Below are 23510 nucleotides of genomic sequence, written 5' to 3'. Positions count from 1 at the left end.
TGCCTGTCTCCTCCTCATGCAGAATTAAGAGGCCCAGCCTTGTAATATGTTTAGACTAAAGCTAGCATAGAGCTTTAAAGAAGGTATCAGACCACAATTTGGGGTAGCTTCCAAGATAAAAACCAAAGAATTGATGTAATATATATTCCTTGCAAATTAGCTTTCTTAGAATTGCAAATATCGACCCCATCGAACACCAAATTTTTATTTGGTGGGTGGAAAGTAAAGTCTGAGACCACCTAATCCAAGAAAATGCTTTCGGATGAGTCCCACTAACAACAGAGCAGAAGTAGGCATTTCATCAGGCAGGAGTGGGGGAGTGTTTTACCGAGCATACAAAACTGAAGACTTTGAATTTTTTCTATAAGAATACTATTTTAGGTTAATTATATTAGTATCTATTTCTCATGAAACATTGAAAAACATGTAGACCAAATATACCAGTATTATATATTCATCCATTATATTTAATTTGAAAAGCACTGATCCATCTGTGTAGTGTTCAAAAAAAATTCACTGATAAAGAGAAATTAACCTATTTATATTCATAACATCAACTTGACAGTCAACTGTCAAGAGTAGGAAGGTTAGGAAGATTTAACTTCTGAGTAGCAGAGTGAATGACAGTGGGCTTGAGTTCAAATCCATGCTTTGTCACTGGTTTTATGAAGTTAAATAATTTAACCCTGTCTCAATATCAGTTTCCCACTCTATGGAAAAGAACAATAAAAACAACCTCAAAGGGTTATAGAAACTAACTGAGGAGGTTTTACAAACACTTGAACATGCCCAGTACAAAGCAAGTATCATTTTACTACATTTTTCACCCACGTCTTTCACCACACTGATCAAACAACAGCATTCAATAAGTAACCGGTCATCTTATTAAAATTAATAAATATAAATAAATCAAAAAGTAATCAACTCTGAAAGCTGAGTATTCATACATGAAGACAGAGCACATGCACATGCATCTGCCCTTCCCTCCCAGGTTTTCAGCTGGGGTTTTCTTGCTACAAGTGTCTTAAAACTCTTCCTTTTCATCTTCTCATCCTAGCCAGGCTGCTTCTCGCCTAGACCAACGTTGGTTGGAAGAATTCTGGTGAACAGGACCGTCCACATAATTTGCAGGACCCAGTCAATGAAAATAAAAATATGGGGTCGCTAGTTCAAAAAATATTAAGAATTTCAGGATCACAACAGTGAGCATTCAATGAGGCCTGGGCCGTTCTAAGCACGGGGCCTGTGCACCTGTGTTCCCGTAACTTCGGGGCAATGGTAGGAAGCATAGTGCAGGGGGAAAAGAGGAGAAACTAGTAGAGAAAGGAGACCTTCATGCCATGCAGTAGGACTTAGGAAAATGCTGTAATATAATCTCATTCAGTGGATTTCATAGAAGGAGGGCAACACAAAGTAGTTCTGGCTGGATATATGCACAAAGGGAAGTATTTATAACCTTCCCTTCGCTCCATGTTAAAATAACCCAAGGGCTTTTCATCCCTCCGGCCACTGCTCATGTGGAGGACCCCGAAAGGATCACTGCCAAGGCTCTCCACAGATGAGCAGTATGACTGAGGAAGGAGGGGACTCAGGGAATGAGAAAACCACAATGGGAAGAACAGTAGGAAGCCTAGAGAAGGATCAGAATTTTGTTCTATTTAAAGGCCAGCAGATAACATGGGTAGCTTTTAATTAAGATTTCCTGAAACTGTCATTTTCTTGTTATTTTTACTCCATCTGTTTCCATGTTGTGAGGACAGTAAATCCCTTAGAAAACCGCAAAAGGGCTCTGTGCTTATTTCAAGAATAGAAGGTAGGAGAGAATCAGTGAACACAAACTACATTTCTGCTCTGCAGTGAAATAAGAAGAGAAAGAGGGGGAGAAGCAAACTCGAACCGAGGAACTATGGTTTAAAGTAGTTTCCCAATCTTGGCATTATTAACATTTTGGGGTGGATAATTCTTTGTTGTGATGTTTAGCAGCATCCCTGGCCTACACCTGCTGCAGTACCAGTAGCACCACCCCAGCTGTGACATTGCCAAATGTCCCTGCATATATGGGGGAAGACAGGACAAAATCAGGTCTAGGTGAGGGCCACTGGTCCAGAGAAAGAGAAAGAGGGTCAGGAGGAGGTTTACCATGCTAGGGGCCCAAATCTCACAGGCAAAACACACAGAAGAGCCCTCTGTTGGCATATGCCATGAGTGCAGCCGCTCCTTTCTCATCTTTTGAGTCTCTATCCCAGGTCCTCAATGCGGGCCTTGTAAGAACTACTCTAGGTGGCTTGTTGCTGGGTGCCTCTTTTGTCAATGCCAGATGACGGTGTAAGATAAAGCAGAAGTGGGAGAAACATTCTTACCCTAAGAGTTGAAATTTAAGTAAGGCACTTCCAGATACAAACATGGTTATAAACAGTAATTACTTTTAATAATTCACACACACCTAAGATAAAGTGGTCTTTTATAGGCTGATCTGAGATGCAAGAACCATTTCTAATATCATTTCTGCTGGAAGATGTAGAGTTCCAAACAACCATGACATTTATATCCCAACCTGTAAGTTAGAAAGAATCTGTATGTACAGATGTTAGAAGGAGCTGTCTATTACTAACAAAGGATCAGAGACCACAGGCATGTGCAAATCTGCCACTGACTACTGAGAAAGGCACATCTCCATGCAGAATGATTTTAGGTATTCAAGTACAGGTAGAACAACAAAATAGAACAAAAGGCTGTGGGGCGCCTGGGTGGCTCAGTCACTTAAGCGTCTGCCTTCAGCTCAGATCATGATCCCGGGGTCCTGGGATCAAGCCCCATGTTGGAGTCGGGGTCCTTGCTCAGCCAGGAGACTGCTTCTCCCTCTCCCTCTGCTGCTCTCCCTGCTTGTGCTCAATCTCTCTCTGTCAAATGAATAAATAAAATCTTTAAAGGAAAAAAAAAAAAGAACAAAAGGTTGATCTCGAACATTAATTTCCATAATTTCTTAATGTGTAGCTATCGTTAGGGTCTGGTCAATTCTAAACTAAAACCCCAGAGAAAAAGCCATCTCATCAAACTGAGCCACACAAAAACTTATAATTGATTTGGGCTCTCATATATTATCTGAAAATGCACCCTCCTTTACCTTTTGAAAGTATAATCTCCACTAAAAAAATTAACTGATCATATAGAAATACACTGAAACTTCAATAATGGAACTAAGTAAATTTCACCTAAAACTCCTATATATCTGAATTCCTATTTCTCATCGTTTATTTCAAATATGTGCCACAAGCTGAATGTCAGCTCCTACATCAAGAAGCTATAATGATGGACTCTTGTGATGATCAGGAAAGCCAGGAGCTCAAGCCAAAGGGTCCTGAGCTCATCAAATATTCCTTCCACAGTAAATTCCATCTGCACCATTTACCCTTTCCTCACTTATCTCTTGTCTCAGAGGAATAAGTATCCTGCTGCCTTTCTTGGATTTATCTCTTCACTTGGCTCTTGGTCGTATCTTTTGTCTCCACCTGATCTTGTCCGAACAATTTGCCCAACTTCTCCTCCCACATTTTCCATGTTCCTTCTTCCTTTCATTGGGCTTCTTCCTCTCTTTGGGCTTCTTCCCCAGAAGAAACATATACTTCAACACTGATTACTTTTAAAAATGTCCCTATACACTCTACTTCTCCCTCAAACCAGCTCTATCTTCTGCTTTCTATTGGAAGAGAAACTTTCTCTCTTGTTTCCTAACCTTCCATTCATTTCTTCCTTCTAAATTAAACTCTACTCCTATTATTCTGTTAACACTGACCTGCCCAAGGTCACCGTAACCTTGCAATTACCAAATCCAGTTCCTGATTCAAGCCTCTTTTGCCCTACCTCACTGTTGAAATCGCCTACTATCAGAAGACTTATTAAAAGTCTGCCCTTTATTTTTCTGTATGCTTCTGTATTTTCCATTACTATTAAGCAACAAATTAAAACTAATGGTAAGACTCAAAGAAATTATAGTATGAGCAGTTTTATCTAACAAAAACAAATATTTAAAATATATAAATGTCATAGACCTTTTGTGGTATCTGAGGACAGAAGTGTTAATATTTTGTAAAAGAGAAGAACCAAAAGTTACCATTAAAATTTCACTACTTAAAGAGTTTTAATCTGCAGAGTCTTCATCTCTATCAAGAGCAGGATGTTGAGACACAACGGTGGCACTAAAATGTTTTAGAGATGAATTTGTGGCTAGGTAGGAGTACAGGGTAACAAAAAGATACTGGTTTGGAAGCTGAGTGCTTCTGTCTCGACTCAATTATTAAATAAATGTGATATCTTACTTAGGCAAGTGACTTAATCTCCTTGGATGTAACTTCACTAGTAAAATAGAAATACCAATCATTTATCCATCTCAGAAGGTCATCAAAACCCTAATTTAACAGAATGAGAAAATGCTTTGAACATATACAATTTTTATCTAATTTCTCATTTTCTAATGTTAGAATTTCATAAATTCGATGAATATTTGATTCACTTCTCTAAGGCTTTTACTAAATCTAATCAAAGAACAAAGGGCCTTGTTATGTATTTGTAGACTAAAGCAAAATCCAGAAAATGTGCACTTTATATTCACTGACTCATGAAAAACTAAATATGCAAGACACTAGGTTAAGGCTATACAGAGGAATGATGCTTCCTGCCCAGAAGAATTCACTGTCCAGTTTATAAAACGCTCTATTTCAAATCAATCCCATATGATATCTGAGTTGTCTAGTTCTGGTCAGCAAAAACAACTTAACTTAAATACCATGGACTGCAAACATCAAAAGTCAAACCCTAGCTACCTCCTTATTTTGTGAGAGTGGCCCAGGAAGAAAGGGCAAGATCAGGACAAGAAAATTACTATGTAAATCAAGGAAAAGTTTGACTCATGTGGCTGTGCAAACTACAGTGAGATGGCTTGTTAAGGCAAAAGATAACAATTTGGGCAAAAGAAGCTGGGAGAATGAAGCAAACAGCAAAAATCAGAAGTTGAGGGAGTTGAGGGGGACAGACATGCAGTACCATCTGCTATAGCTGCTTGTCTAGATTTTGTCATAAGCACTACACAAAGTGAGCATACAATACTTGTCAAAATGTTATGAACAATCTTAAACCGCTAAGTTTGAAAATTATGAAATATACAAATTCCTAGAAAACATTCTCAAATTTGATATAAGAAGAAATAGAAAATATCAATACTCATCCACATGCCTATCAAATAAGTTGAACATAATTTCAAGCATTCCCATTTTTAAAAAGGGCGGGGGTAGATGCCTCACAATTAATTCTTCCAAACATAAAAAGAAGTGTACCAATTTTACACAAAGTCTTCCAGGGAACCTTAAAAGAAGGATCACCTCCCAGCTTATTTTACAAAAGCAGCAAAACCTCTATACTAAAATATTGAGAAGAAAATTAGGAGAAAAGAAAAATGCAAGTCAATCTCTCTAGGGAATATAAGTGCAAAAATCCTAAATCACTAACAGCAAATCAGAACAGCAGTAACAGTGATAATACATCATGACTACATTGGGCTTAATCCAGGAATTCAAGGTTTGTGTAACATTCAAAAGAATCAAGCAGTACAAACTACCTCATAAACTAAACACTATAATTTGCTATATTAACAGAATAAAGAATAAAAACCACTTCAGCATTTAACTAGGTAGAGAAAAAGAATTTGATAAAATTTAATACCCATTCATGAAAAATATTCTTAGTAGACTAGGAAAAGAAGTAAATTGTATTTCCTTTATTTGACAAGAAGTATTTACCAAAAACCCTACAGCAAGTATCATATATAATGGAGAAATATTACATTCCCTGGTAGCATGAATGAGAGAAGAACACCTGTTATCACTCCTATTCAAGATTATATTGGAAATCCTAGCTAGTGAAATAGAAAAAAAAGAAAATCAAAGGTTTAAAGGCTAGCAAGAAAGAAATAAAACTCTCATTTGCAGATGACAGGTTTGTCTGTTCATGTATAAGGTTGAAAAGGCTCACTGTTAAAAAGTGAATTTACAAAGATAAGTGAGTACAATCTACAAAATCAACTTATTTCTACATAATAGCAACAGATTACTAGAAAACAAAAAAAAATTAATGTAATCACTTGGAGTGGCATCCATATACATCAAATATCCAGAAATCAATTAAAGATATATAAGATCACTAGACTGAAAACTATAATTTTGATATAATTTTATATTTTAATGGAAGGATATATAAGATTTATGAACTGGAAGACTTAACATTGTAAAAATGATAATTCTCACCCAAATTGTCCTATAGATTATAATCCTAGCAGGTTTTGGAGAACAGTAGACAAGATGAATCTAAAATTTATGTAGAAATGCAAATAGCCATAAACTAACCAAGATAATCTTGATCCAAGAATAACAACGGTGGAAACATACACTACTAGATAGCAACACCTTTTATAGGGATGCCTGGGTGGCTCAGTGGTTGAGCGTCCACCTCAGGCTCAGGGCGTGATCCCGGGGTCCTGGGATCGAGTCCCACATCGGGCTCCCTGCATGGAGCCTGCTTCTCCCTCTGCCTGTGTCTCTGCCTCTCTCTCTCTATCTCTGTGTCTCTCATGAATAAGTAAATAAAATCTTCAAAAAAAAAGTCCTTTTGCAAAACTATAGTAATGAAGACAGTGAGGTATTAGGAAAGAAACAACAGACCAATGAAATAGACTTGAGTGTAGAAACTGATTCACATTTACAAATAGACCAAAAATAGAACTGGGAGCCCAAAAACTAACTTTCATAAGACTTCCACACTTTCGCGTTTCATTTATGACATGATAATGCAGAGCAATGAAAAAGAATGGTCTTTTCAGTAAATGATGCTGGGGTCAAACCTGATTGTGTCCAGAAAGAATAAAGTTATTTCTAATGTGCAGGTTCCTATTCCCAATATATTTTATGAGAAAGGTACTGGAGGATTAGCTATAATTAAGGGCGTATACAGAGACAGAGGAAGACAGAAATCCAGGAAAGTCCAGTGCAGAAGTACAGCCCAGGAAATCCCTAGAGCCACAGCTACACAGCAGGACCAGAGAACGAATCCAGCCTAAGGCCAGTTGAGGTGACTCCAAGAAAAATACAAGACGGAATCCCATGGATTTCAGCAGAATAAAAATATTATTAATGGGCCTGTGGCAGAAATATTAAAGCATTAGGAAAGATTAACTATAATCATAAAGAAACCTAGCATACAATTCTTAAGATTAACAACAACAACAATAAATTATGAAAACCATTCTGATGATGATAGGGCATTATTTGCCCTACCCATGAATATTTTCAGTCATAATAATGTAAACCCTGACTATCCTATTTAACTAAAAACATGATACAACTATGTTGGGAACATGAGAACAGAGAGAACTATGTACTCATCTACCATTGTGAGAAGTCAAATGTCAAAAATTAACAAATAAAGAAATAGTGTATTATTCAGAAACACAGAGGTAATTATAAAGGAAAACAGCCAGAATTAAGAAAAAATCCTCCTGGAAATTAGAAGACATAAGAAGTAGGAAACTACTCTTTGAAACAGAACATTTTTAGTATTTTTTTCATCTATATTCCTGTGTTACCTAGATATTAAAATGTCAAAAACTGTCATGGATCTCCCCACATGATAGCTGAAATATTTTTAGATGGACCAACCACAAAAATACATGATGAGTAGAGGTTACTCTGAATGAATAACCCATGGATTCATTAATTTTTTTAAAAAATTTGTATCTAACCTCTCAGCTGCGACTCTTACCTCCATAAAGACTGACAAGTCTTCAAACCACAGTTTTCTCTTATGGGCTCTAACCCATCATCTTTTACGACTTAGAGATCCCATGATTGCTAGAAGGGTACAAATTTTCTAATACTCATATTCATATTTTATTATAAAAAGAACTGAGCTACCCCTCAGTATTTCCATATTCCTGTCAATGGCATCATTCTCCCAGTTATCTAAATTCTGAGACTCCTTCTTACAGGCATGGCTGATAAGTCAACAAATTTTGTCAATTACTTTATGACCAACATGAAATAGATCTTTCATTTTCGCCCTAATTTCCTATAGTTTCTTCAGTGTTCTACTAGCCTTAAGTCATTCCTCATATTACATACAGTAACCAGATTAAGACCTCTATCTAGAATGTTCTCCCCATACTTCTCTGCTGTTGAAGACCATATAGGCTCTCCTTTGCTTTTTTTTTTTTCATTGCACTTATCATACCATGATAATTATATATGCGTTTGTCTGTCTCTCTCCCTGTTACATTAGGAGTTAAGAGCCATGAAGTCAGGAGCTGTTGTTTTGTTCACTGCAGTACCCCCGCCACTTAGGTAAGTATCTGGCACAGGTTGAAGGCTCAGTTAAAGATTTTTTAATTTAAAAATTTCATTAATTCAACAAATGCATATTAAGCACTGACATAATGGAGATACTGTGGATAAAGGATGAATAACTAATACACTTAGATCAGAAAAGAATAAAGGAGGGATGCTAAGGAGGATCTCTAAATCCAGATTTTTCTGAACAGGTAAAGTGAGTTCAGACTTGAAGGAGGAGTAGAAAATAGGTAATTAAATGTAGGAAAGAAAACAGCATGGAATATGACCAGAGAATGCAAGAGCAGGATGTGGGCATGGAGTGGGGAATGGACAGCACATTCAAAACTCTGAAAAAAGTTTCATGTAATTTGAGTGTAGAATAAGGAAAGAAAGTAAGGCCAGAGAGATAAGTAAAAGCCAAATGATGAAGTACTTTGTAAGTCATGTCAGGTGTTTTTTACTTTGTACAGCATTATTTAGGGTGTTTGGGGGTTTTTTTCCCTTAAAATTTAACAGGAATCATTGAAACATTTTCAGAAGAATAGAACTATCAGATCTTCATGTCAGATGGAGTTTCTGGATGCAAAATGAAGAAAGAATTGAAGAGAATAAGACAGGAAGCAGAAAGATGAGATGAAATGACATTTACCTGGTATGGAGGAGATACAGCAAGTGAGTATTTACAGAGGCAGAGTCAATGGGATTTGTTAGCTAATTACATGTTTCGAGTAAATGATAGGAAGAGTCTAGGATAATGCTGAGTCAGTGGGAATTTCACTGGGAAAAAGCACATAGAACAGGCCGGTTTGATAGGATGATGAAGGAGACTATAAGATAAATTAGAAGTGCCGGTAAGACTTCCAAGCAAACAATGTTAGTAGGTGGATTGATACAAACAACTGAAGCTTAGGATAAAGACGTAAATTTGGAAATCATTAACATTTAGATGATAAATGAAGCCATGAGAATGAATGAAGTCCTCCATACAGATACAGAGAAGAATGCACTGTATTCCCTGGGAAATCTCACAATTCTAAAAGATGGAGAGAGCAAAAGGAAACTAAGAAAGGGAATCAGAAAAAAACAAGGAAGGAGGAAAAGCAATAAAGTACAGTGTCACAGAATAAAAGAGTATTTCAGAAGCCAGGAGTAGTCATAGTACCTAACGCTAAAGCAGGTCATGTAGTGAGTGCAATTTAAGGACTGAAATTTATCCATCCAATGTAATAAGGATCATCAGCAATCTTCATGATAAGAGTCACTCAAATGGCAGAGCAGAAACAAAAGTGGTATTTCAGAGATATAAAAACTAAGAGGGCAGCCTGGGTGGCTCGGCAGTTTAGCGCCGACTTCGGCCCAGGGCGTGATCCTGGAGACCCGGGATTGAGTCCCATGTCGGGTTCCCTGCATGGAGCCTGCTTCTCCCTCTGCCTGTGTCTCTGCCTCTCTCTCTCTCTCTCTCTCTCTCTCACAAATAAATAAAATCTTAAAAAAAAAACCTAAAAGATAAGGTGGATATTAAATACACACCTAAGAAGTCTAAGAAGTTTGACTGTAAAAGGAAAAGAATTGGGGAAGAGGCTGTTTAGAGAGAGAAGTCAACGGTGAAATGTAGTGGACATAATCCATTGAGCGAGATCTCGGAGAAGGTAGGAGGGAATGCATCTGGGGAGCACAGATGTTTGAATTAGCTTTAGGTCACAAGGAGATATGTTCACATTCGGTTAAGAGGGGTAATAAAAAAGCTACTTAGTCCCTTATTCAAATACCTCTAAACATTTCTCATTTGCAAAGTTAAACACAAATGCTTTAGTTTGTTCAACTACAGTAGTATTCAAATAAATGCAAATTTTAAATGAAAAACCATTTTTTATATATTGAGTTAATACTCAATGGCAATAAAGGTAAGCTAAAACTGGAATGCACATAACTTATCCATAGACTTTTAAAGTGGTGCAACCCTTTGGCAATCAATTTGCCAATATGTATCAAAAATCATAAATATTCACACTATTTGTATTTCTGGGAAATAAAATAAAATCAGACTAGAGTCTGATGAAACAATGTAAAATATAGGAAGGAGCTTATAAAGAGACTCACTGGAGTACTACCTATAATAGTGAAAAACTGGAAATAACACTAAGTTAATAGTCAAGTAAATTAGATGCTACCATAATACACAGTTGTTGGAGCAATATAAATTAATTATAAAATCATAGCACATAAACTATATAAAACATGGATAAATGTATATAATATAATGGCATGTGTACATATTAAAGTATGTATATACATATATATTCTATGACCATGATGTTATCAAAAGTTGCATTAAAATATTGAAAGAATATTTAAAAATGCTAAAACACTATTGTAATTGCATTATAAAAAAGGAATGAGAAATTTTTTCTTTTATCTATCCCAAATTTCTTTCTCTTATAATATAGCAAATGATAACAGTTTTAAAACTTGTAAAGATTGACATTTAAGGAAAGCCATTATAACATTCTCAATTCCCACTCCTTCCCATGAAAACCCTGATCTCCAAATTTACCTCTCATTCCTTGTTCATTCCCATTATAACAGCTTTGATAACACTACTTTGCCTAACTGGAATGTCCTCGCCCTCCCATCTGATTTTCTAAATCCCACTCAATCTGCAAAGTCCAGCATATGTCCCGTATCTTTTCTAAAGATTTCCCCAACCCTCCCAGCCACAGTAAAACCACCCCCTGGAACACCTACAGCACTGGTCTATACTATTTATATGACCCTTTGTACATGGCATCTTTCCTCCATCACCCAGAATAATGTTTTTAAGTTAGTAGAGGACAACATGTCACCTATTTCCTCTGCCCAGGCAGCCACTTTTTCTAGCTAGAGAAAAGGAATATAGTATCTTCCATGGAACTCTATGCTTTAGCTTGTCTTTTTCTCAATCATAAGAACATTAAAATAAGACTATACTAGAAATAACCCGCTGAGGTTAGGAAGAGGTAAATGCTGTTAGAATATCTAGAATGAAGAGTAATCTTATGGGTGATAGTAATCAAATACTGAAAGATTTTACAAACTTTTATATATAAGGTCTTCAGACATTTAGAGTACACATGTTTTTAAAATTTAATTTCATTTTGAAAGTTTCTTCTAACATTTTAAAATATTCACTCTTGGTTACTATCAAAAAGACAAGAGATAGTAAGAGCTAGCAACGATGTAGGGAAAAGGGAACCCTCATGCAGTGTTGGTAGGAATGTAAATTGGTACAGCTGCTATGGAAAACAGTGTGGGGGTTTCTCAAGAAATTAAAAATAGAACTCTCTTTTGATCCAGCAATCCCACTTCTGAGTACGTATCCAAAGGAAATGAAATTCCTGTCTTAAAGAGGTATCTGCACCACCATGTTCACTGCAATATTATTCACAATAGCCAAGGCATGGAAACCACCTAAGTATCTACCAACAGATGAATGGTTAAAGAAATATTACCAGCCATAAAAAAAGAAGGAAATCCTGCCATTTATAACAACATAGATGAATCCTGAAGGCATTATGCTAAGTGAAATAAGTCAAACAGAGAAAGACAAATACTACATGATCTTACTTATATGTGGAATCTAAAAAAACTGAACTCATAGAATCAAAGAGAAGACGGGTGGTGGCCAGGGATGGGGGTGGACGGAGAGGTGATGGTCAAAGGGTATAAACTTCCAGTTATAAGATGAGTAAGTTCTGGGGACCTGATGCACAGCATGGTGAATGAATACAGTTAACAATACTGTATTGTATACTCGAAAGTTGCTAAGAGAGATCTTAAACGTTCTCACCATCACCACCACCACCACCACCACAATTATAGGAAGTGATGGCCATGTTATCCAACCTTACTACATTATCATTTTGCAATGTATATGTGTTTCAAATCACCATTACACTGTAGACCTTCAACTGATACAATGTTATATGTCAATATTATATCTCAATAAAGCTGGGGAAAAAATCATTCTAAAAAAAAAAAGGCTGACTGCTAGAAGAAAGTAAAGTTTCATATCTTTTGAAGAAGAATAAGCAAATAAAAGAAAAAATCTAAGATTAAATAGAACATTTAAATCACTTCGCTGATTTTCAAATATTTATTTTTCAGTTAAAAAATTTTGAATATTCTGTAAGGAATGTAATTAATTCTCAAAGACTATTAAAAACACCTACAGCCTATTAGCACCCTATAACATAATAATTAAAAGGAAGTATTAATGGCTCAAAGATGGAAGTTTCTTTGAATTGAGGATAAAAGAAAAAGCAAGAGACCAGAAAGTGTCAAAGATGACAGCATCAAGAACATAAGAATGAAACAGAAATGTGAGTTCTTCAAATATTGAAGGAAGAAAGCTAGGAAAGACACCTTAATAGCAAAATCATAATTCAATTAGGTTAAAAAGATTTTTGGACATGATCTTACAGTTTGGGATAATAGTCTTATAGTTGGTAGAGTTCGCTTCACCCCACTGCAGATTTCTTTTTAATCTAATGAAAAGATAAGCACTTATCAAATATGCTGAGAGTATATGTATAAATATCTAGCTATTCACCCTATCATAAGGTTTTACAAATTCCATCCCTACCATATGGCTTTAATTATAGGCAGAAATCACTGCTGAATTCTGTTTACTGCACTTTTGATTACATGCCCTAATTTGGAATTTTAAAGTTAAGGCATTTTTCAAGTAATCAATACATTAGAAATTTATACGTCATCTACTTTGTAAATTCAAATCAGACTGCCATATAATGATGCAGGCATAGGATGTTTGTTATACAAGACAGAATTATCAATTTCTATGATAGCTTCACTTCAACCTAATCTATTCAAGGTAGAACCTATTAAAAATCCAAAAATCTAATCCTAGTTCTAGGTCTCAAAATTCAACCCTCTAAAACGAATTATAATACCACTAGCTTGAATGCCTTCTTAAAAGACTGTGACATGGTTAAGAAATAAAAACATTTATATCTACAGGAGTCTCAAAAATAGAAACCTCTTTGTCTAGTTTTTTTACTGAATGATCAAAATAACTTCTCCAAATGGAATATCTGCCAATTTATACTGCCAATCTAGTTCAACGAGGCTGTGTAAAAGCACAATTGGAAGAATTATTTTTGTCTATTTTTTGGTCAACTATCTCCTCAACAACAACAGTTGATTAGCACACATCTGTCAAAATATAATTTAAATCAGCATCTTTCCTTTACTTAAACACCTGAACCTATACTGGAATAATCAGAATGACAGATTGTTTTTTTTTAACAGTAGTATAAAAGTTGTCTCTGCTATTTTCCTATAGTTGGCCAATGCCCTGTCCTTTATTTTGAAATCCTATTAGTGAGACAGAAGCCAAATATTACCTCAATTCTTATGTTGAAGGTAAAGACAGGGGAAAGACAACTAATGCCTTGGTATAATCAAAAACAGCAAAAACTGTCAGGTGACATGAGGATAAAGGGAAAACAGTTCAAACTTTTGGAGCTCTGACCTCCTAAATAATTTTAACACTTCCTAGTCTATGCAAGCTGAAAGGAAGATAAAATCCTCAAAAGATCTGGGTTAAAATGACATAAGATTTGGTGCAGGTGGGGAGGGGAGGGATTTAGCTTTTCTGACATGCTCTTTTCATCTGAGAACAATGCCACAAACTTTAATAAAAGAAGAAAAATGTAAAACGACTCAATGTATCAGTGAATAAGGAACAACTGATCTGATTACTTCAGCTTTAAAACTCTCTGTTACCAGTATTCTCTAGAGCCAGGTAAATACCCAGCAAATACAGTTAGTACAGTTGTTAAAATCCGTAACTGAACTTAGGTACAGAAAACAATTAAGTTACTGTTTAAATCACCATAATTTGCTACTCAATTGGCCTGTAAAATATGTGCGTTTATAGACTATATTGAGAATGATTTGGCAAAGAAAAGATGAGGATAAAATCCATCTACTACCTATTCTCAATAAGACAACTCCAGTTTCCAGTATGGAACTATTATTAGTAGTTATTCCACTTTCTTTATCTTTTGGGCTTTTTTGAGGCAAACTGTCTTACCCAATTACATGCTTTGAAAATTTCAACTGATAAAAATCTGTACAAGGAAATGATTTAAAAATCACCAAAAAGCCAAAGGACGAGATGTTCAAGACTTTAGACAGTATCTAAGAGAGAATACAATCAGGGAATGGCTTTACCAAGGCGGGCAGAGGTCAGAATGGCAGAATTCCTTCCCTGTTGTAATGAATATACTAAAACCACCAGCGGTTTGGTGACTATCCCTGGGTACAGTAGTAAAACAGAAGGGGAAAGCCTGGTACAGAAAGCTGAATGGCCCAGAGAAAACCTAAGTGGTGACAAGAGCCTAAAGGCACATGCAGGTACGCATCTTTTATATTGGATGTGATACACTTACATGGCCCCTGTTGAATCTCTTGGGGACCAACAGTAAAGCAAGTTTAGAACTTCAAATCTTGAGACATCTATAGCAAGATGCTGATCCAATGTGGCTCCAAATATCTTCTGTTTTCCTGGCTCACCTGAAGAGGAAAAAACACTACAGAGGATGTGGGAACTGAATTTCTTTATGTAGTTTCTTCTAGAGCAACTGTCTGAAAGTTTTGGCCCAATCCTTTATGAAGTCTGGAGATGAGACACTTGAGGGACTAGTGAACAACAAAATTCAAATGAAAAGGTGGAGTGAGGCATCTAAATGGGGAATACGAGAGCAAAAGATAACCGTCGTAGGTAAATCAGCATTTCTACTCTGTAAGTGGGAGGAGGCAGAGAAAGGAGAGAAAAAATATGCACAGATGTTTCTCCCTCCACTCCCTCACCCCAATTGCTACTAAAAATTTCCGAAGTACCTAAACTTTTTGACCACAATTAGGGAGTGAATAAGCAAGGTTATTTGGAAAGGTAAGCATTTTGTCAAGTCTCCCTCCCCGGGCTATGTGACATTATTAAGCAGCAGGGAGGCCTCTCAGATAATACTTTTTTCTAAGAACAGATTCTGGTGTAATACAGCTTGAAGCAATAAGAAAGAGAAATATAAACTCATTTCTGCAAAAATGGAAGTCACAGGACAATATACCATATTGACAAAGTTTATTTAATTCTGTTTTTCAAAAGGGGAGGGACGGCTTTCATATAATAAGAAATAAGAACAAAAAGTAGTTTCTATGTAATAGAAAATATTTTTAAACTAAGCAACACAAACTGCATGCTTCATCCCCTTAGGAAATATTATCCCCTGGAAAGATAATCTTAAAAAAAAAAAACAAAACTAAGATTAGCAAAAGCAAATCTGATGTACATTACCACACAAGAGCATAAAAATGTAGTCCATAATATTTAGATTCATTTAGTAACTTTTTTCTTAAAACATTTTACCTAAATATTAGATTATTCTCCAGCATTCATGTAATAGCCTAGAACATAAAACAATTTTCTTTCCAAATATTTTCCATTTTAATCAGTTTACTTGAACTATGTCTGATAAAAATACCAGAATTTACTGACAAATAGGATTGGAGAACCAATTAGATCCTTACCTGACGTGGCTGCTCATTCATTCGTTGTGGGTCTGATTTCACTTTATTACTAGGATGATTTGTGACTTTGGTTACTGGTTGTTTGAAAATTGATGCGGTTTGTCTAATTGGCAATGTTGTATTCAAGTCTGGTTTACCCTGTGGATATAAGCATGTTTTCATTAATAGATATTACATATAAATATAATTTGGTGAATTTTTTATTAATTATCCATTACTTTTAAGTTTTTATTTAAATTCCAGTTAGTTAACATACAGTGTAGTATTAGTTTCAGGTGTACAACACAGTGATTCAACACTTCCATACATTACCCAGTGCTCATCACTAGTGCACTGCTTCATCCCCATCATCTATTTAACCCATGCCCAAACCCCCTCCCCTCTGGTGACCATCAGTTCTCTCTATAATTAAAGAGTCTGTTTCTTGGTTTGTCTCTTTTTTCCCCTTTGATTTTTAAGTTTACTTATTTAAATAATCTCTACACCCAATGTGGGGCTTGAACTCACGACTGTGAGATCAAGAGTCACATGCTCCTCTCACTGAGCCAGGCAGGCACCTCCGTTTTGTTTCTTAAATTTCACATATGAGCAAAATCACATAGATGGAGCTAGAGATTATTATGCTAAGTGAAATAAGCCAGAGAAATACCATTATCCATTACTTTAAATCATATTATACCAAACTTCTCAATCTCAGTATTATAAATACTCTAAAGGACACTTTTAGCACTTCATTATACAAGACATACATGAAGTTTTCCTATCATAAAAAGCCTTATTTTTTTTATAAAAAGCTGTGTATTTTAAAATGTAAGGAAATTATCTATACGTAATTCATGATTAATTTGATTAGCAAGATATTCAGGACTTTTAAATGAACAAATTGTGCTTATAGGTAACACAAAAAGGAGCATTTTCAGAACAATCATCAGGACAGCAATCATCTCAACAGTTGAGAATGGAGGAAAATATGGTATACTTGGCCTTTAAAATGTGAACAACCTGGTCACCTATTAGGAGGCTAGGTTTACATAAAACCATATAAGTTAAACTTCACTCTCATATCAAAAGATAATTAGAAATGGAAGTTCTAACAAATAGAACTCAATTTAGCAACAAACATATCTTTTAATCAACCAGTAAAGAAAATCTAAGATGTATTCTAGTAAAGTCCAAATGTGGCAGAGTTACTATTAAGTTCATTTGCGATGGAGGAACAGAGGGGCAAGGAAGGAGAAGAAAAAAAAAGAACAAAATGTGATTTAATCATTGTATATTCTGATTCTGGCAAAAATATATATATATAAACAGACATCTGTATCTGAAACAATATACATCTGGTATTTTTGATAAATACGCTTGATAAATCTACAGGATATTCAATGAACTTTTGTCTTTACAACTATCCCCAGATAAAAATTGTACTATCAACTTCCAGGCTCCAAAAGAATGGTTCTCAAACTTCAGCACACATCCCTACCACCCAGAGGATTTATTAAAACATGATTCCTGGGCCTCAGTCCTAGAGATTCTGATTCAGGAGAGATGAGGTGAGGCCTGGGAACTTGCATTTCTATTAAGGTTGCACACGATGCTGATGCTACTGATCCAGGGACCACCTGGAGAACCACTACTCTACAACAAAGATTACAAACTGGTTGCAGAAGAACCAAGTTTAACCCATAGGTGTAATTTGTTCAGTTTTTAGTGTATTAAAATGAGTGAACATCTACAAGATCTGGAGATTTCACATAAAATCCAGATTCTAGTTTAAAAACTCAAATATCTAGAAATACTGGACTTGATTTGGCCACAACAGGCCATAATTAATTAGTAATAGCTGCTCACAAGGGTTCCCCTTTAGCAAAATTCCTCAACAACTCAGTTTGCATTACCCGTCTAAGCCTGAGGTGTTGAGCTTATGACCTCTGCTTAAAGAATGTTACCAATGCAAGAAAGGTAAGCAACAGAATAAATCAAACTGACAACTAGCACAATCATGGTATTACTTGGACACATTATGTGTCCCCTCCCCACATCCCTTCTTTTCTGTATGTATTGGGCATGCTTGACGTTCCTCTATCTCACTTACTTTTCTCCGAATGTACGTGCTCACCTTTAGGAGATAGATTCATCTTGTTTGTTTGCTTTTAGTAATCTCTACACCTAACATGGGGCTTGAACCCACAACCCCAAGATGAAGAACCATCTGCTCTTCCAACGGAGTCAGCCAAGAACCCAGGGACATATTCGCCTTAAATAAGACTAACAATATTTCTCAGGTATTTAGCTTCCTTATCTTTATAGATTTTCAAAAAATTTTGATTTAGAAGTGAGCAAATTTGACCAACAGGCTACAAAATAATCACTTAGGATGCCACTTTAAAGGTGTGAAACTTAAGAATGTGTATTTTTAAAAGCTCTCTTGGATGGGGCACCTGGGTGGCTCAGTTGGCTAAGCATCTGACTGGATTTCTGCCGAGGTCATGATCTCAGGGTCCTGAGAATGGGCCGACAAAGGGTTCTGCGCTCAGCAAGGAGTCTGTCTGCTTCTCTGCTTCTCTCTCCCTTTGCCCTTCCCCCAACTCGCATATGCATGTGTGCTCTCTCTCAAATGAGTACGTAAATCTTAAAAAAAGAAAAAGAAAAAAAAAAAGCTCTCCTAATAATTCTGTGATGCACAGAAGGCTTGGACACCTCTGATTTATGACATCTAGACCATTCTGAGGCCCTAAGTGAAGCCATTCAAATTATAAAATGTTTAATATTCAATCCTAAAGAAGCTTACCGAGAACTTTTCCTGTCACTAGCTATGATTAGTATTATCACTAAATCATACTTTCTTTGGTTTTTAAATGTTTTCATTCTTAATAAAGAACAATATACTCTGCTGGTATTAATAAGATGGCATCAGTGGACACTGCCACTGTTTCTATAAGTCTCTAAGATTTTCATTGTTACAAAGGATGACTAGAGACAGTGGGGACTATTCTAAATGAATCCTGAATCTACAAAGACTGGAAGGAAGCATGAAACATATAAAACTATTGGTGCTATAAAAGTAAGATTGCCTTTTTTTAATTAACTTATGTTTTTGGTGCGATAAGTAAAAATTAGAAGAAAAAGCCGGCTTAAAATATTCAAAATACACAATTCCCACTGTCTGAGACAGTGCATTCCTCGGTGGAATGGAGTAAGAGATTATCTTGACTTTCCTTGTTTTCTCCTTTTAACTAACTTGAAAGCTCTGAAGAGAGAATTTGTTTACTAATTAATTTTGTATTCCAAAACAGTGGCATGTAATCTGAAAAACTGGCCTAACTGGTTCTCTCAGAAACTGTCACAAAAACACTAAATTGTATTAGCACTCTCACCTGAGGAGTGCCAAAGTTGTGCCCAGTTGTGTCTGAGTCCTTGTAAATAACTATCAATCCTCCATAAACTTAGAAGTCATAAAGCAAACACTTTTTTAATGAGCAATATTAAAACTATTCCTATAGTTGTAATCTTCCCTTTCAGTGTAAGAAAAAGTAAAGCAGAAGTTTCTTATATCACATAATTAAAATGGCAAACACACACATTCTAATATTAGAAAGAAAAAGTTTCCAACCTTGATAAATCTTCTCAGTATACAGGCTATCCCTCAAATCAAAATTTAATGTATTTTATAATAATGGGTATATTAGGCTGGAAGTACTCAACTCAATTTCTGAGACTCTTCTACCCCATTAGGTGCTGGGAGGAATACAAAAATAAATCTTTAAATTAAAAAAAAAAGGCATTTACTTCATCTCTTTCCAATAAATATCTGAGGTGGATCTATGTATACTCAGAATGAATATGCAATAAAAAAAATCAATTTTTAAAACAGAGAATCAGTGACAGGGAGAAAACATATTTCCTTTTGAAAAGATTAATAGTGATCAATACTAGAGCTGAGCATCAAAAATGGAGTTGAAATTTCTAGAAGCCTGGGTGAAAAGAGAAGCATTAAATCATGTAGGTATCAGGTCAGAGAAGAAGCAGCATACCAATTAATAAGGAAAACAAAGTGTCCTGCTATTAAATCTAGAAAAAAATTAAAGACACTGACATACAACAAATATTAAGCAAATTTCAAATGCTTTTTCGTTTTCAGTGACCTTCTTTAAAAGCCAAGAACATATAAAGGAAACTTAGAGAAGGTGATTCATAAAGGGACTAAACACCAGTGTGGTCTAATTATCATGTACCTTTCAGTTGACCTAAGTTGACTAAGGCAAGAAATGAGGATAATTATAGAGGTAGACAAAGAGCGTATGTCATAAACGAGTGATTTTCAAACATTTCTGCACTCTTAGCAGCTAAAAAACTTTTGAAAATATGTATACCTCACCTACATTTCAAAGCTGACATCAAACTTTAATTGCAAAAAATGCACTTACTACAAGTTTAAATACTGACACTTTGATAATAAACATACCAGAGATGTATCGAACAGAACCTAAATATACCCACCATCAATATACCCACTTACACATGAACAAAATCTTCAACTGTTATATTTTATTTCACTTTCTCTTTGAATACTTCCATTCCCAAAGTTATTTCCTATTTTTAAACTTGAAAACCTTTAATTGATCATTTATAGATCATGACATTATTTTTTTTAAACCTTTTGTGACCACAATGATTTTTAAAAAAAATAAATTTCTGGTTTACTACATCAGTAGTATGTAACTGCCCTCAAATAGTAAATTACATATTAATAAATGAAATAAAAATTAGACATATTAAAGAAGAGAATTTTTAATTCAAAATTAACTTCATGGGCTTGGATGAGTATCATTAGCTGCTAGAATGGGTCAAGATTTAGTACCAATTCTGTTCCTATTCTTCATTTTTTATAGATGGAACACCAAGAAATCTTGTTCACATAAATGAGTAAATAGAATGAGTTTTATTGTCAGTCTTTCAATTTCTTTTGAGTTATATGTCAAAATTTACATAGTGAACCACCAAAATTTTTTAATAATCAACATCTACATTAAGTTCTCTATAAATTTTAGATAATTATATTGGCAGAAAGACTTGACTATTATCAAGTAATTAATTTTCTTAGCATCAATACCAGTGTTTCAAATTATTCCTTTACTAGATCTCAAACATTTTGCACAACGGTAATAAGGCAGACAAAAAGCGTGCTCTTCTGTAAAACGGGAACTGAGGGAAAAAGAACCTGTACCTCCATCTCAGGTGCATGCTCACATCAACTGCAAGAAAGAGTATATGAAAGTTAAGGATACAGTAATACTCCTTTAAAATCATCCTTATTGTATACTATGTAAGGTTATAAACAGCAGGAATTTAATTTTTTATCCTAAGTGTCACTTTTCCCAGCCTGGCTTTGAAATAAAGCTGAGTAACAGTTCGGAATTGTACATATTCTAGGACAAGAGTCAAAAGGAGCCATTTTTATTTTTAAAATTCCTGCAAATTTTGCAGTTTATTTTAAAAATTAGCCGTTTGTTTTAGTGTAAAAATGTTGCCCTACCTACCCAAATGCTCAAATAAAACGGATACTTTCAAGTATCATTTTAATTCTTTGGCTTCCCATATAGTACATACCCCCACAAGAGATATTCATGCCCCAATCTGAGAAGCGAGGACTTTATTTTTCTAAGGTCACTTTCCTCATCTGTAAATGAGGATAACAATAACCACTCATAAGATTCTTACAGAGATCAAACAAGATAATGCATGTGTGATGTTTCTGCCTAATGCAGCTATTGATCACTGAACAAATCCTGAACAAATTTGCCTACTGTGTGCCAGGCACATGCTGGGGATACGGTCATCATCAAAACACAAAAGTCCTTGCCTCAGAGCTTACATTCTGGGGGTAGAAGAAAGACAACAATTAACATAACAGGTGTGTATTTTATAGTCATGTTAGCATGTAAATTCTGAATAAATAGCTATTTCTATCATGAGCATTAACATGTTTTTGAGCATGCTATTGAAATTTAGGAACTTAAACCTATTAAGTTTTTCCAGGAGGAAAGCCATCCCCTGGTTCACAGAGAGGGGAGACTGAATGGCATCTTTACAGCAAACCAATATTATCGTCAAAAAATAATTTCAGGTTTGCTCTAGAATATGTACAGTAGCCTATAGTTAAAGCTTTTTCACAAAATCAAAAACCAACAATGTAAAAAGTGCTTGACAATCTTTCAGATGTTTAAAAAATTGAGGTAAAATTCACACACCATAAAATTCACCATTTTTAAGTGCAAAACTCAATGTTTTTTAGTATATTCACAAAGTTGTGCAAACTCCATAGGCTTTCACAAAAGTAAAGAAAAATATCTGAGATTTTTTATTTTGTACTGAAAATCCACTTAGTAGAATATCCTAAGTGAGAAACAAGATTTTTTTCTTTAAGATCAATGGGATATTTAAAAAAAAGACAAAAAAGACAAAAAAAAAAAAAAAACCAGGTGTATTACACATTGAGCTCATTAAAAAAGACTTGTAGTTAAATGAAGGAAGAGATGGAGGATTAAAATTCATCATTGAACACAAGTTTTGAAAAGTTCTACTTCAAAAATAACTTCTTGCAGCTTTAGTGAGTAGAGGGTCATTAAAGGACTTATGGCAAAACATGGGAATGGGAGTTTCAACCCAGTACTTAAGAACAGCTCTACTCGAATTAAGACAGCTACTATGTGGAACTCATTATCTCCCTTTACATCTGGTTAGCACTAGCTGTGTACACATCCTTGGGAGAGTTGTGGAAATAGTCACACATTATTTTCTGTAGGTTTCTTTTGCTGACCTACAGTCTACAATGTCAGGGAACTCTTCAGGACCCTATATAATAGTGAAATAGGCCTCGATTGTCAACAAAAACCTAGGCATCCAAAATAAGTCTTGCCAAAGCCATAGCATAGGCAACTTTGTCTCCAAATCTATCTTATTAGCATGAAAGCCAATCCCAACCCTCTCAAAAGGGCCTATCTTTCATACTTGGATAAATTTAAAGCACTAACTTCTAATGATAAACCTAGTATCATACTGAACAGATTATTCTCATCAGCAAGCCTTTTTGCCAACATGTAAAGTTTTTCTGTTTACTTTTTGCTCCCCCTTAGCGATCTTTGTCCAATCAATATCTAAATACAGATGATCCCTGAACAATGGTGCAGGAGTTAGGGGCACCTAAATGCCTCACAGTCAAAAATCCACATATAATTTTGATTCCCCAAAAACTTAACTAATAGCCTACTGTGACTGGAGGCCTGACAGTTAACATAAACAGCTGATTAATACATATTTTTAGTTTGTATGTACTATATACTGTATTCTTACAAATAAATAAGCTAGAAAAAAGAAAATGTTAAAAAATCATAAAATACATTTACAGTATTGCACTGTATTTATCAAAAGAAATCTGCATATAAGTAGACCTGAGCATTTCAAACCTGTGTTGAAGGATCAACTGTATCTGCTGTCAAATTAGCCAAAAGAGTAGAATGGTGTTGTTAGCTAATAACTTTTCCTCACTTG

The 23510-nt window shown here is 35.3% G+C and overlaps 1 protein-coding gene across 1 annotated transcript in view; it reads right to left on the bottom strand.

The window, feature by feature from the left end:
- Nucleotides 1–23510, bottom strand: part of MBD2 (methyl-CpG binding domain protein 2) — a 63013-nt gene that overhangs the window by 14382 nt on the left and 25121 nt on the right. Inside the window, exon 3 of the mRNA XM_025422241.3 lies at nt 15963–16100. Coding sequence (XP_025278026.1) covers nt 15963–16100 — 138 coding nt within the window. The remainder of the gene's footprint in view (nt 1–15962; nt 16101–23510) is intronic.

This window comes from Canis lupus, chromosome 1 (assembly GCF_003254725.2).
Source record: "Canis lupus dingo isolate Sandy chromosome 1, ASM325472v2, whole genome shotgun sequence".
Classification (NCBI taxonomy): domain Eukaryota; kingdom Metazoa; phylum Chordata; class Mammalia; order Carnivora; family Canidae; genus Canis; species Canis lupus.
Note: the sequence above shows the minus strand (reverse complement) of the source record. Positions and strands in the feature narration are given on the sequence as shown.